Source organism: Lepisma saccharinum, chromosome 3, assembly GCF_977018435.1.
Source record: "Lepisma saccharinum chromosome 3, izLepSacc3.1, whole genome shotgun sequence".
NCBI lineage: Eukaryota > Metazoa > Arthropoda > Insecta > Zygentoma > Lepismatidae > Lepisma > Lepisma saccharinum.
In genome coordinates this window covers 86,811,606-86,824,740 of record NC_139231.1, presented here as the reverse complement: position 1 = coordinate 86,824,740, position 13,135 = coordinate 86,811,606, and the positions used below count along the sequence as shown (strand labels likewise).

At 35.8% G+C, this 13,135-nt stretch overlaps 1 protein-coding gene across 3 annotated transcripts in view; it reads left to right on the top strand.

Annotated features, from left to right (window-relative positions):
* Positions 1 to 13,135, top strand: part of LOC145985217 (uncharacterized) — an 86,883-nt gene that overhangs the window by 39,785 nt on the left and 33,963 nt on the right. For all 3 annotated transcript variants that reach the window (XM_083118968.1, XM_083118967.1, XM_083118966.1), the window contains one exon: positions 2,650 to 2,775. In XM_083118968.1, the coding sequence (XP_082975094.1) occupies positions 2,650 to 2,775 (126 nt within the window). The remainder of the gene's footprint in view (positions 1 to 2,649; positions 2,776 to 13,135) is intronic.

Here is a 13,135-nt window from a genome sequence, read left to right as displayed (position 1 = left end):
TTTTCCTTTGAGGATTTTTCATTTGGGAGAATAAAAAGAAGTCACACGGATGGAGATCAGTTGACTATGGATAAGCTGGGTCATGCTGTTTTTAGTTAAAATTTGTTTCACACTCGAGGCTTTGTGTACTGACACGTTTGTCATGGTGAAGCCACCACTTGCGTCATGCAAACATTTCTGAACTTTTAGATAAAATGCCTTGTTAACAGTTTGACCGTTAGGAACGAATTCTGCATGAACAATGCTGTTTCGTTTGCATCAGAAAAAGGAATCAGCATTGACTTGATGTGTCGCCCTGAGTGAGGTTGGTCTGCAAGTGACAATTCAACACTCGTAAACTTGTGTTTTTACCAGAGCAGCTTCCTTGTAAGCTGTTTCAAGCATTACAACTGTTTCTCCTGTTGTTTTCCCTAACAGAAAACAGAATTTCACAGCCGGATGTTGTTGAAACTTTTCAGCCATCACAAAAATAGACTAGCAAGCGAGAGGTGCTTAACAAAAAGATTTACTCCACGACTTCACTTGACGATGACTGTTGGCAGACTGATACAGAAGGCTCCCCTTCCTGCAAAAAGCATCTAGCAGCGGAAGAATGTACTATAATGGACCTGCCCACCAGAGAACGATTCCGCTTTCTTTTGGGTCCCACTTTATACTGTGGGTTCAGCCCAATTAGCACAACCTGTCCTACAGCAGGAAGCCAGAGATGTGCCAACATACTGGTTATTCAGCTCACTTTTCAGAAAGAAATATCGGTACTTAGTTGTGAAAGAAATAATGCAATAGGTCAAATAGACTTTGTATATGTGGCTTTATATTTGCAATGAAACCAACCATGCGAAATGTAGAAATTCATCTGTTACCAGACCGGGGTTTGTGTGCTACCATGACAAAGATGCATCATTACACTATTTTTTCCACATAGTTCCCAGCGACATTCAGGCACTTGTACAGCTTCAAGAGTTTCAAGAAACCCTGTTTGTAAGACTGCATGTCTTTTTTATGGATGAAGGTGCATACGGCAACTTCCACTTCTGCTATCATCGACAGTGAAATACCTGTTTCATTGAATCAGCTTATCAATTAGTCTGATGTTATTCTCTCTAGTGGCTGTTGACGGCTGCTCGGGTCGTGCACCATCCATCAAACTTTCCGGCTATCTGGAAATAGCCGACACCATTGCCACAACATTTGCTTTGACATTATCTGAGGCCCATACACTTCTACCAGCCCCTTATGAATTTCCGTAACTGAAATTTGTAGCACACTTCATCCTTTGCCCATGATTGCAACACACCTCTGTTATCCATGCCAGCTGGGCACACACGCTTCTCAACTCTTCCTGTCTTCAGCACAGCAGTTTGCTGGCACCCTCTACAAGGAAAAGGTCATCCGCCAGACAACAAAAGGAGGATGATGGCCATATAACCACAACATATTACCAACACGAAATTCCATGCTTTCTGGAAACTCCCCCGACTATCCCTCATAATATTTACTAGGAAGCGAGTTAGCCAGTGCCAATGTTGTGGCCAAGATATATTGTCAAGAGTAGAATTTAATAGTGTCATTATATCAAATGTGAACAGATGAATATTTTTAAGGAAAAGTTCTGTTAGATTGATACATTAGAGTTGCAATAGAATACTTAAATATTAGCGCTTCAGTGTTAGTGGGAATCTGTGAGAGTATCAGCATTGGTGTTTATTTAACTCTAGTGGTATTCAAAAATTGTTAAATTTCCCAGTATGGGGTAAGGATGAAATTGGATTTTTCATGACGTCAGATTGCATTCAATGTATGCTTCCAGTGTTTTTATATCAATATCCTCTTCCCACACAAATGTCTGAATGCCTCACTTTATTAACTTTCTGTATTCGTTTTGATGATTACACTTATTGTCGTATGTACTAGGCATCCTTTTAGCATTCAGCGTTGTTAATTCTACAGCATATTTGCAAATTAACTTGAAGGAATATTGTCAAAATCAAGTGGATAGGATACACTTTAAGATTTTTTCAGTTGTGGCCTCCATGGTGGAGTGGTCATCATAACACCATGTGGCTGGAGACCCCAGGTTCGAACCCTGGTTAGGTAGGGCAGTATTATTGTAGTTTTCGTGATTCCAGTTCTATCAGTTTATTATCCATCCTCGACATTCGCTTAACCCAAGTGGTAGAAAAGCGAAGTAAAATAACCAAAATAGAAATGAACATTTTCAACATAAATCAGACCTTTTGCAATATGCATCTACTTTCTTTATGCCTATTCGTTTGTGATTTGCAAGTGTTATAATGCGACATTATTTATTATGATAATTTCTATCTAACCAAAGTAGTATTGTGAATGTTCACTAAACTCTCACATTTTTTCATCCAACACAATGAGTTTTAGAATAAAAAAATATATATATATTGTTTCTGAATATCCCTAAATTAACTGTAAGGGTTATTTTTAAAAGTGTTGCGACCAAACGCAGGTATTTTTCTTTCATTTAAGAAGAGACAACACAGTTTTGTTAAGAATTTTGATTGGATGTTAGAAAAGAAATGAAAATTGAATGGAACAGAATGTAAGTCGTAACCTATATTTCCGATGAATTATTTTCACTAGATGACCATGCCTAATTTGAATTGATGATTATTTCAGGTCAGATAGATTATGGGAAAGCTACATCAAGTGGGAAAATGAGGGAAAGCGCCTCTTAAGAGTTACACAGTTGTACGACAGGTTGCTAGGTATACCTACACTAGGATACAGTAACCATTTTGATAGGTAAGTGTTTGAGGAATGAAGAGCATTCTTTCTGATTTTTTTTAGTTGTGTGCTGGTTATACAGTTTATTTTTTACTATATGTTTCTCACCTTTTGCATATAAATAATTTATGTTGTGAATATTTACTGTGTGCAGCAGGGTTCCAGTGGCTTGGAAATCCTAAAACTAAAGCTAAGAAACCATTAAAACTTTCAAAAAACCTGAAAAAGTCAAACAATGTGATTTTGCTGTTGTAATGATTTTTTTGATTTTTTTTGGCATATTTGTAAACTCTAGTTACCTCTCCAGTAATGTATGCTACACCCCCATTTTATGTGTGTTCCACTCCTGTTAATTACTAAGGTGTTGGTACTTCAAGGGGAAAAATTTCGAAGTAATGCAACATAACGTGTTTTGGATGGGAAATTATAAATTCCATACTGTTTGTAATAAAATTTATGTATCTGAAACTAACAACTAGGGCTAGGAAGTTGGTGACAAATCATCCCTTTTTCTGAGCCTTTTAAAATAATGGTAAATGTGATAGTCAGTTTCCCTTCAGTTAGAGCAAGAGAACATTGTTTTTATTTTGCATTTTTTGCCTTTTTTGCTTTGTCATTTTTCAGTATTTTTTAATGTTTTTGTTGCATTTTTCTTAATTTTTGAGGTTTATATTTCTATGCACTGTTTAAATGCAGTTTCTGACATAACTTACAAATTTAAATTTTCTGGCACTCTTTTAAGCAAGTTCACAATTAATCAAAAACATGGTCAATGCAAAAGCACAATATATTTTTTAGCTGAAATGTTTGACAATCTAGTAAATAATTAATTGTTTGACAATCTAGTATATAATTAATTGTGATAAATTTATTTTTCTTCCACCAAACTTAAAGTTGGCTTCACACAAAATAGTTTGAGGTTCCCATGCTGGCCAGTATTATCGCTTCCGTATGTGAATTTAAAGTAAAATTGGTCACAATATTTAAAAAAATGTACAATCTGATGTACACAAAACATAACTGTATTTTCAGATGCTGACTGACTACTATATCGTGCAAGGCCCACTCTGAAAAGAGGTGAATGACTATACAGGAAAACCTTGTGGTGTATTTTATATAACTTTTAAGTAAAAATAGAACACTGTATGACCGCCTACCTATTCTCGTAGCACTTCTGGCAACTGGAGAATCGCAGGGGACCAACTTCCTTACTTGGATTTTTACCTTTCAGGCTTAAAGCACATACGCTAACTCATGAAAAATGTCAAAAAACAAGTCTGGTGTTAGTAAATTCAGATTTTTATTAATTTTTACATGCAAACATGCTTGAAATTTGTTAGAAAACAATCCGATTCACATGCATCGCAAAAACTTACAGCCACCGCTTCCATTAAGCTAAGCCACAGAATATCTCCACCCTCCTATTCCTCTATTTTATACAATGCGATTGCCAATATGACTTTTCTTCGCAGCGCTGTCAAAGTTATAATTTGTACAGCGTGATTATTTTTATATACAACATTTTCAACTAGAGAACTTATGATCTGTCATAAATTCCCCGGGGTTGGGAAATTTGACTTTCTTACTGAGAATCAAGAAGAAATGTCAAATACTTCGTGCATTACTAAAATTATGACATTGTCTACATGCAAGAAGTTAGTTACAAAACAAACACCACATAAACAAAGATATAACATGTAAGATTATGACAAAATATCAGATTCATATATTAAATAACTTAACATGCATAAACACAAAACAGAATACAATATGTACAGTGTGTATGCATAATCGCAGAACCAAATTTGTACAATTTTCAAGCATAAACACAAAACAACACACGTGCAGTTTACATGCATCAGTAAAAAAAAAGAAAACACATCATGTACAATTTGCATGCAGAGATAAAATCATCACATATGCATCTTGCATACATAAATAAGCATAAATTAGCATGCATACATTTAAAACATGCAATAGATAATGTATGCACAAACTCCACATATTACAAATATGGTACCACTAAAATTTACAATTGTTACCATGCTCTCATTAAATATAGTTACACAGCATCATACAACTGCTCCAAACCTAACTCATGAAGTTGCAAATCGTTACGCATGCTTAAAAGTTTGTTTGTCCAATGAACAATGCCAAACTTTGATATTTTTTACGGAAATATTTGCAATGTCTTTTCCAGTGTTGCAGCATATGGCTTTCACTGTGTTATCATCATGAATTTGCATACAGACAAAAGGACCTTGGTATAAATTACAATATTTTTTTATAATGCAAGTGATAGTGTCACTTTGAGGATGCAGTTTTATGAAGATCAGATCGCCTTGCTTTACTGGATTTTTTGTTGCTTGTTTTTCATGCTGTTTTATAATATGTTTTTGTCTCTTATTGAAACTACATGTTTCTGCCATAAGCAGCTTATTTTTCCACATTTCTACATCAGGAATGCGATCCGTTAGTAATTTTTTACAGATATATTGAGGTTCAATATTTAGCCTGAGTTCTATAGGAGCATAACCTGTACTGGAACAAATTGAATTATTTAACAGATGTAAAATGGCAGCAACATGGCTAGACCATTGCTTATGTTTACCATTGCAAAATATACGCATCAATCTATTTATTTCCTGGTGATATCTGTCCACTAAGTTGGCACTTGGATGATAACTGGGTATGTAAAAAATTTTTACATTGAGAGCATTCATACCTTTTGTAAAATGTTCTGCACGAAATTGTGGACCATTGTCACATATAATTATTGTTGGTATTCCCAAATGGATGAAGTAAGAATGTGTTAGTTTTCTAGTTACGATGGAAGCTGTACTATTGCCAATAGGATATGCCACAAGATAACGGCTAGCAGAATCTAATACTGTTAGTAAATATTTTTCACCTTTGGAGGAACGTATGAATGGACCTTGTAAATCAATAAATAATATTTCACCTGGTTTTGAGGGTTTGTGCATGATTTCCAGATACTTAGGAGGATGTTTATCTGGTTTATTTTTCATGCAAATTTCACAATCAGTGATGTAAGATTTTGTGTCTCTTTTCATATGAGGCCAGTAAAATATTTGGTAAATTTTACCGAGTGTCTTGTCTGTACCAAAATGACCACCTTCATCATGATACTTGTGCAGTACAAGATTTACTAATGATTGAGGCACGCATATTCTTATCCGGTTTGGATTGTGAAAATCTTTGATGGTAAGTAGATCATTGTCAATAAGGTATATATTTTTCCAGTTTCGATGTTTGCTCTGTTGTGAACTTTCACAACCAGCGAGAACAGATTTAACACCACTGCAATACGGATCACTATTTTGTTCATTAACAAAATTGTTTTTATCACATATTAATGACTCATCAAGATACTCAAAGTTATTCATGAAAAGGAGTTCATTATTATGGTCATTAAAAGATCGGCTCAACAGGTCTGCCAAGAGGTTTTCTTTACCTCTACAATATTCGACATGGAATGAGTACTGTTGTATTTGAATAAACCATCTAGTCAGCCTATTGTTCCAAGTGTGTGCAGATTCTAACCACGTGAGGGATTTATGATCTGTGATAACAGTAAATTTTCTACCTAACAACAGTGATTTAAATTTGTCCAGTGTAAAGAGTATTGCTAACACTTCTACTTCAGTGGACGTATATGATTTCTCAAAAGGTTTCAAAATTCTTGACACGAATCCAATCGGACACAAGTTGTTGTCTACCAGTTGAAAACAATATCCTGCAATGCCTATATTTGATCCATCAGTTTGAACAAAGAATGGTTTGTTCAAATCTGGTAAAGCATTGTTTCTGCAATAATGGACTGTTTCAACAACTCAAAGGAGCATTGTGCACTTTCATCCCATTCCCACTTTTTGCCTTTTTTCAATAACTGGTACAAGGGATGTGCCATGATGGCATAATCTTTAACATATTTTGATAGCCAATTGAAACTTCCCAAGACTTTCTGCAGTTGCTTGATATTGCAAGGGACAGGTAAGTCTTTTATGGCTTGAACATACTTGGGAGATTTCTCATAACCCTGTGCACTGATAGAATGCCCTAAAAATTCCACCTTGACTTGACAAAACCTACATTTGTCCAGTCTCAGTGTCATGTTGGCATCTTGTAACTTGTCAAAAATAAGTCTTAAGTGAAAAAGATGTTGTTCGAAAGACGTGCTTTTGACAATTACGTCGTCTACATAACATACTGTAAAAGATTCCGTACCTTCCAAGGTTCGTGTCAGAGCATTAATGAAAGCAGACGTTCCATTGATTGATCCGAACACTACCCTTGTGAACTGGTAAAGTTTTCCCTGAAAACTGAAAGCAGTATACTTTCTTGCTTTGGGGTGTAAGGGGACCTGCCAGAAAGCATTAACCAAATCTAGGGAGGACAAACATTGACATCCATGGAAACTCATTAAGAGTTCATTTATGTTCATAGGATGTAATTGCTCAAGCTTGACATGTTTGTTGATATTTCTTTGATCTAAGCAGAGACGAATGCCTCCTCCGGGCTTGACTACAACTAGGAGAGGACATAAGTACTCTGATTCAGAATATTCAATAATGCCTAAGTTGAACATTTGTTCTATTTGCCTGCCAACTTCATCCCTATATGCTAATGGTATTGGATAGTTTTTATTAACTATTGGTGTGGAAGTATCCAGTTCTATTGTGTGTGTATACTTGTTACAGAGACCTGGTAATTCAGAAAACAATGTTTTATATTGTTTTAACAACTGAACTAAAGCTATCCTTTGTGACTCATTTAAATGTTCACACTCTTTAACCCTTCTCCACAAGTCTTCATCAGAAGGATGAGAGGATGACCGTGGGGATATGTTAGATACAGAAGGTCTGAAATCTAACTCTTCTTCCGGACAACTTTCATTTGAGACAGCGATAAATTTGGAGAATTTGCTTCCTTCGCTCGATTCCAAGAGTAAGCCTCGCTGGACAAAGTCTAAAGTACTATCAATATTGTATAGGACATCTAAACCGAGAATAATGTCTACTTTTAAATGTCTGACTACCAGGAATTTAATGTAAAAGGAAAGTCCACAAATTTCCACGTTCAAATTAGTGGAACCTATTAGCTTGTCTTTCCTTTTCCCTGTATAGTCTACTAATTTTATACCTGTAACTGGCAATAGCCGTGGTTTAGAAGCCTGACTACAAATAGACTTCCACAGGATTTCTGAGAGAACACTGACCTCAGCGCCACTATCGAGTAAAGAAGTATATTCCTTATTGTTTATTCTTACTTTTATGTGAGCAGAAGGTTTACGCTTGCTATTAGTATTTATGGGTTGCTTACAATTTTTAATTTCTGCACTGTAATCTATTTCATCACATTCACTTAAGTTTATAAAATGAATAGCAGGATTTATCGCATCACTCACATCACCTGCTTTTTGACATGAGCTCGTAACTAGTTTAACGAGTTAAACTGGGGTATGTCTGCCTGGACTGTGATTTCATTTTGATTGACATCATTGAACAGACCTTTTTGTTTCAAGAAATCAAAAACTACATTCATCCCAGACTTTGACCAATGAATTAAATCAATTCGGCCATTCCTTGGATTTCCTAAGTGTTTTTCAAATAGATCTAGTTTTATACTAGAATCTGCATTCAAAAACAGATCACTAATATTCACTACAATGAGATTCTCATCATTACCTAACTCCATTAGAAAATTATTCCACTGACTCCACTTACTCCACAAATCAGGATTGTCAGCAGTTAATAACTTTGGGATTGGTGGTAATGTGAGTAATATTAACTGATTCGTTAAAGGTAATAACTTGTGTATTAAACCTTTGAGGTCACTTTTCATTTTGTGTAGCTCTGTATATCTCAAAAAATCATTGGTGCCAATAAGCAACATCACTTTTTTACCAACTTTGGTATCTGGATGGATTTTTTGGGATAGGTTGGAAATAGTTTGGCCACTAGTACATAACCCTATGTTCCGTTTACCTAGTGAATCATATGAAACAGTGTAGTTTGCCAAGGTTTCTGCTACGCGGATCATCATGGAATCACCTAGCAAATGAACATTATTGTACAAGGGTTCAATGGCCTGTGCTTCGGTATTTGTTTTGACTGAATTGTAAAATTTTTTGTGTGTGTGATTAAGATTACTAGAGTTGGGTTGTTGCAAAGGAGGATTAGCAGGTACACTCATGACACCTCCCTCTCGACATGAGCGACTTACTCGTTTCCCGAAAAAGTAGACTTATTAGCATTGGTGACTACATTTCTTTTCGAGTTACGCTGTGTGCTGGAATGATCAACAACCTCGCACTTGAGTTTGTCACCTCTGTCTTTAGACTGATCAGTACATTTAGTTTGAATAACTGCTACGTTTCTATTACTATCAAAGTTTTTAGTTCTACTGTTAAATACTGCCTGTGGCCTTTCACATAATGAAGTTTTGCTAAGGGCTTCGGAATTTTCTATTACCGTGATGGCTTCACTCAGCTCGGTAACAGGTTTCATAATGAAAATTTCCTTGATTTTGAAAGGCATCAAAGTAGCAATTTGAGCTAGCCTTTGTGCTTCGTCAGTGTTAGGTTGAACAATCTGCAAAATTTTCCATTGGTCCATGAAGAATGTTAGCAGTGACCCATGAACAGACTTTTGATACTGGGAATTCAAGATTTTGGTGAGCATCGTTGTTTTCCAATTAGAATTTTGATAATGATTCAGAAACTGAATTTTGAAAGATTGGTAATCTGAAAATTTTTGCTTTGAGATCTTGTACCATTGCTTAGCATCTTTTGTTAGCAGCGTTGGTACATAAGTCATAAAATCTGTTTCTGCTATTTGAAATAACTCTAAATTCTCTTCGACATCATCTAAGAATTCAGATGGGATTAGTTCACTAGAAACTCCAGAGAATTTCGGAAACCTATTTAATTGATCTGACTTCAAGAAATTTATTTTAGTAACATGTGAGGAAACTTGATTTTCTTTGCACCTAGAAACACTCTTACTTGTTCCATTAGGGAAAAGTGTTGTTACACTATCATTATTATTCACATTTACTAAGGGAGACTTTTTCCTAGACATATTCTTTTTTCTACTCTTAAGCCCAGATGAATGACAGCTAATTGTGCTGGGTGAACTATCTGAATCACTTTCCCGAAACGTGTGTAGCATGGTAGTAGTTGAATTCTGTAGAACTTTAACTTGTTGAGCTACACCTGACAAAACGGGCAACACTGTATTGTTCACAATACCCACTAAATGTTCTACCTCATGGGAAACATTACCATTTTGTAATTCACTAGTTTTGATGGGAATATTTTCACTTGTATGGGATTTACCAGCAATAAAATTAAACCATTCTTCAGCTTCTGATGGCTCTTCAGTAGATTCCTGGTGATCTACAGGTGAAAATGCAGGCTTCTTTTTGACAGACTTTGGTACTTGTACTTGACGATGACACCATACAGTCTTGGCTTGATTGTTTTGTATTCTTTCTTCCAGTTCAAAAAGTTTGTTTTTCACAACCACCAGTTCCTGACGCAATTCATCCTTTTCTTCTATCAATTTTCTCACTTCCATGTCAACTTTCTGGGTTTCACTCCTAACCTTCTCATTCCTAGAAATGCATTCTTGCCTGTATAGGGACACATCTTTCTGCATGACATTCAGTCGGATGTTCAGATCAGCTCTTATATTTTTTTCTAGATTCTTTAGATCACTCTTAAATTCTGCTTTCACTTGTCCTAACTCCTGTTTAAGTTCCTCTTGTGACTTCGAGATAGCTCGCAATTCAGCCAATATTTGCTCCATATTTCTTATTTTTCACGTAAAACCACTTAAATTCACTTTGCACCAAACTAGTTGAACACTATCACAATCGTGGAATCACATATTTCGTTTTTGCAAACTAGTTGCAATGATAATGTAAAATATTTCACATTATAATCTTTAGACGAATAATCTTTGAAACAGCGTACTGAGTCTCATAAAATCTTTTACGACCACCTACCTATTCTCGTAGCACTTCTGGCAACTGGAGAATCGCAGGGGACCAACTTCCTTACTTGGATTTTTACCTTTCAGGCTTAAAGCACATACGCTAACTCATGAAAAATGTCAAAAAACAAGTCTGGTGTTAGTAAATTCAGATTTTTATTAATTTTTACATGCAAACATGCTTGAAATTTGTTAGAAAACAATCCGATTCACATGCATCGCAAAAACTTACAGCCACCGCTTCCATTAAGCTAAGCCACAGAATATCTCCATCCTCCTATTCCTCTATTTTATACAATGCGATTGCCAATATGACTTTTCTTCGCAGCGCTGTCAAAGTTATAATTTGTACAGCGTGATTATTTTTATATACAACATTTTCAACTAGAGAACTTATGATCTCTCATAACTGCATTAGTACTTAATTCCTTTTTCCCTTTGCTTCAGTAGTTTAAACCACCAAACATTGGGTTTATTGATTCAACTACTCTTGCAATTTTTGAAAACATCAAGAGTTGATTTTAAGAGCGAAAATAATTTTTAGGTCATGAACTTCCGAGCCCTTCTATAGCTATAATAATGAGCTATAACTCATTTTGTTTAGTACAGATAAGGCTATAAGCCTATGGTCATAGAAACCTACATTGCTTTATCAACTACAAGATGATATTTTTTTAAAAAAGTTAAAAAAAAAAAAAAAAAAGAGAGAGAGAACAAACTTTCAACTTCATCCATCCCCCACAAAGGAAATACCTTGGTTTGGGGGTTGGAAACTACTAACATATTGCTTTATAGGTGTTCCACTGAAGTTGCAAAAACTACTCCCCACTCCCCCATTCCATTGGTCATCTGGCTTGCAGCTGTGCAAACAAATCAGTGAATTTGAAAACAGCCCACATTGTTGAGAGCTCTACAGTAGTTGCTGAAAAATTACTCCCCTCTCCACTTTGTATTAGTACTTGCCTCCCTGGCAAAGGACTTTCACTGCTTGCATACAGGAAGAGATGGCTTGTTAATCCATCGCAAAACTCATGTAGAATTGAAGAACAGGAGTCATGTTCTCGAAATCCACACAACAAAGTAACATATTCCCCCTCTGCCTCAATTACAGCCAGAATCACATTACATATTATAGCCAGATTCATGTTACTATTCACTAATTACGCACTTCAAGGGTCATGTACAAAAAAAAATCCTGTATCTCTGAACATTATCTGGGTTTCAGTATGTCCAAAAGTCACATACTATGTGATGACAATTCTTGGTACAAAAATGTCATAAGTACCATTTGAGCACTTTCGTCTTGGGACAAATGGATCAACCAGCCGCCATTCAAGGGTTAAAAGGAACAAAGAGGAAAAAGAAATGGGAGTTGTGCACAATTAGTATTTTGTTACATTTCTTGAACCTGAAACAGACAATTCTATGCACATGTAATTAGGATTTAACTATAAATATTGCATTCAAAAGTAATACAAGTTTTTGTCTCAAAATTAACACATTCACCCAGAAGAAAACCCCCAGCGTGATCTATGCTCATGTATATTCATTAGGGATGGAACCGATTAATCGGTACTCTATCGGTATCGGCCGATATAGGCTTATCGGTTTATCGGTAAAATTACCGATTATTTCACCGATCCGATATATCGATTATTATCTGATAATTTAGTGCAAAATTCTGCCATTTTGTTGTAATTTCTATGGATAATATCCATGCCCTACTTTGTAAAAAGTAAATGACTAAATATGCAACTTCTTTTGCACTGCGGTCACCTTGAAACACACATTTCTTAAAGAGGTCAGTGAACCTTTCAGGTTTTTCAAGGACCATTTCTAATCTTATATCGGATCGGTAGAATATCGGTTATCGGTATCGGTAAATTTTATATCGGTACTTTATCGGTATCGGCCAAAATTTCATATCGGCCCATCCCTAATATTCATTATACCCAACTCTACCATTCTTTTTTTTGCAATATTGTTCTTATTTAGAACAGGGCATAATTTCAAATTTCATGCTGAAAACAGCCCCAGAATTGAGGCGAATAGCACAAAGGGTTAACATTTTCTAGTGATTCTTTGGTACATTCTCAAGTATTATTGAATTGTGCTACATACAAGGTGTACAACTTTGCTTCCGCCGTTTTCCGACAGGTGGCAACAACAGGAAGTAGCGGTCGAAAGAAGCAGATCGCAGACGTCACGCAGTTAGCTCGGACCTCTGTCAAGATAACCCCATTCAAACATTAGTCGATTGGTGTGTGCATCGTGAAGTTGTTCGCGATTGAAAATGTCAGTGTACGAGCCAAATTCTCGCCATTTGCGGGAGGTTCTACTTTTTTGTTTCAATATGAAGA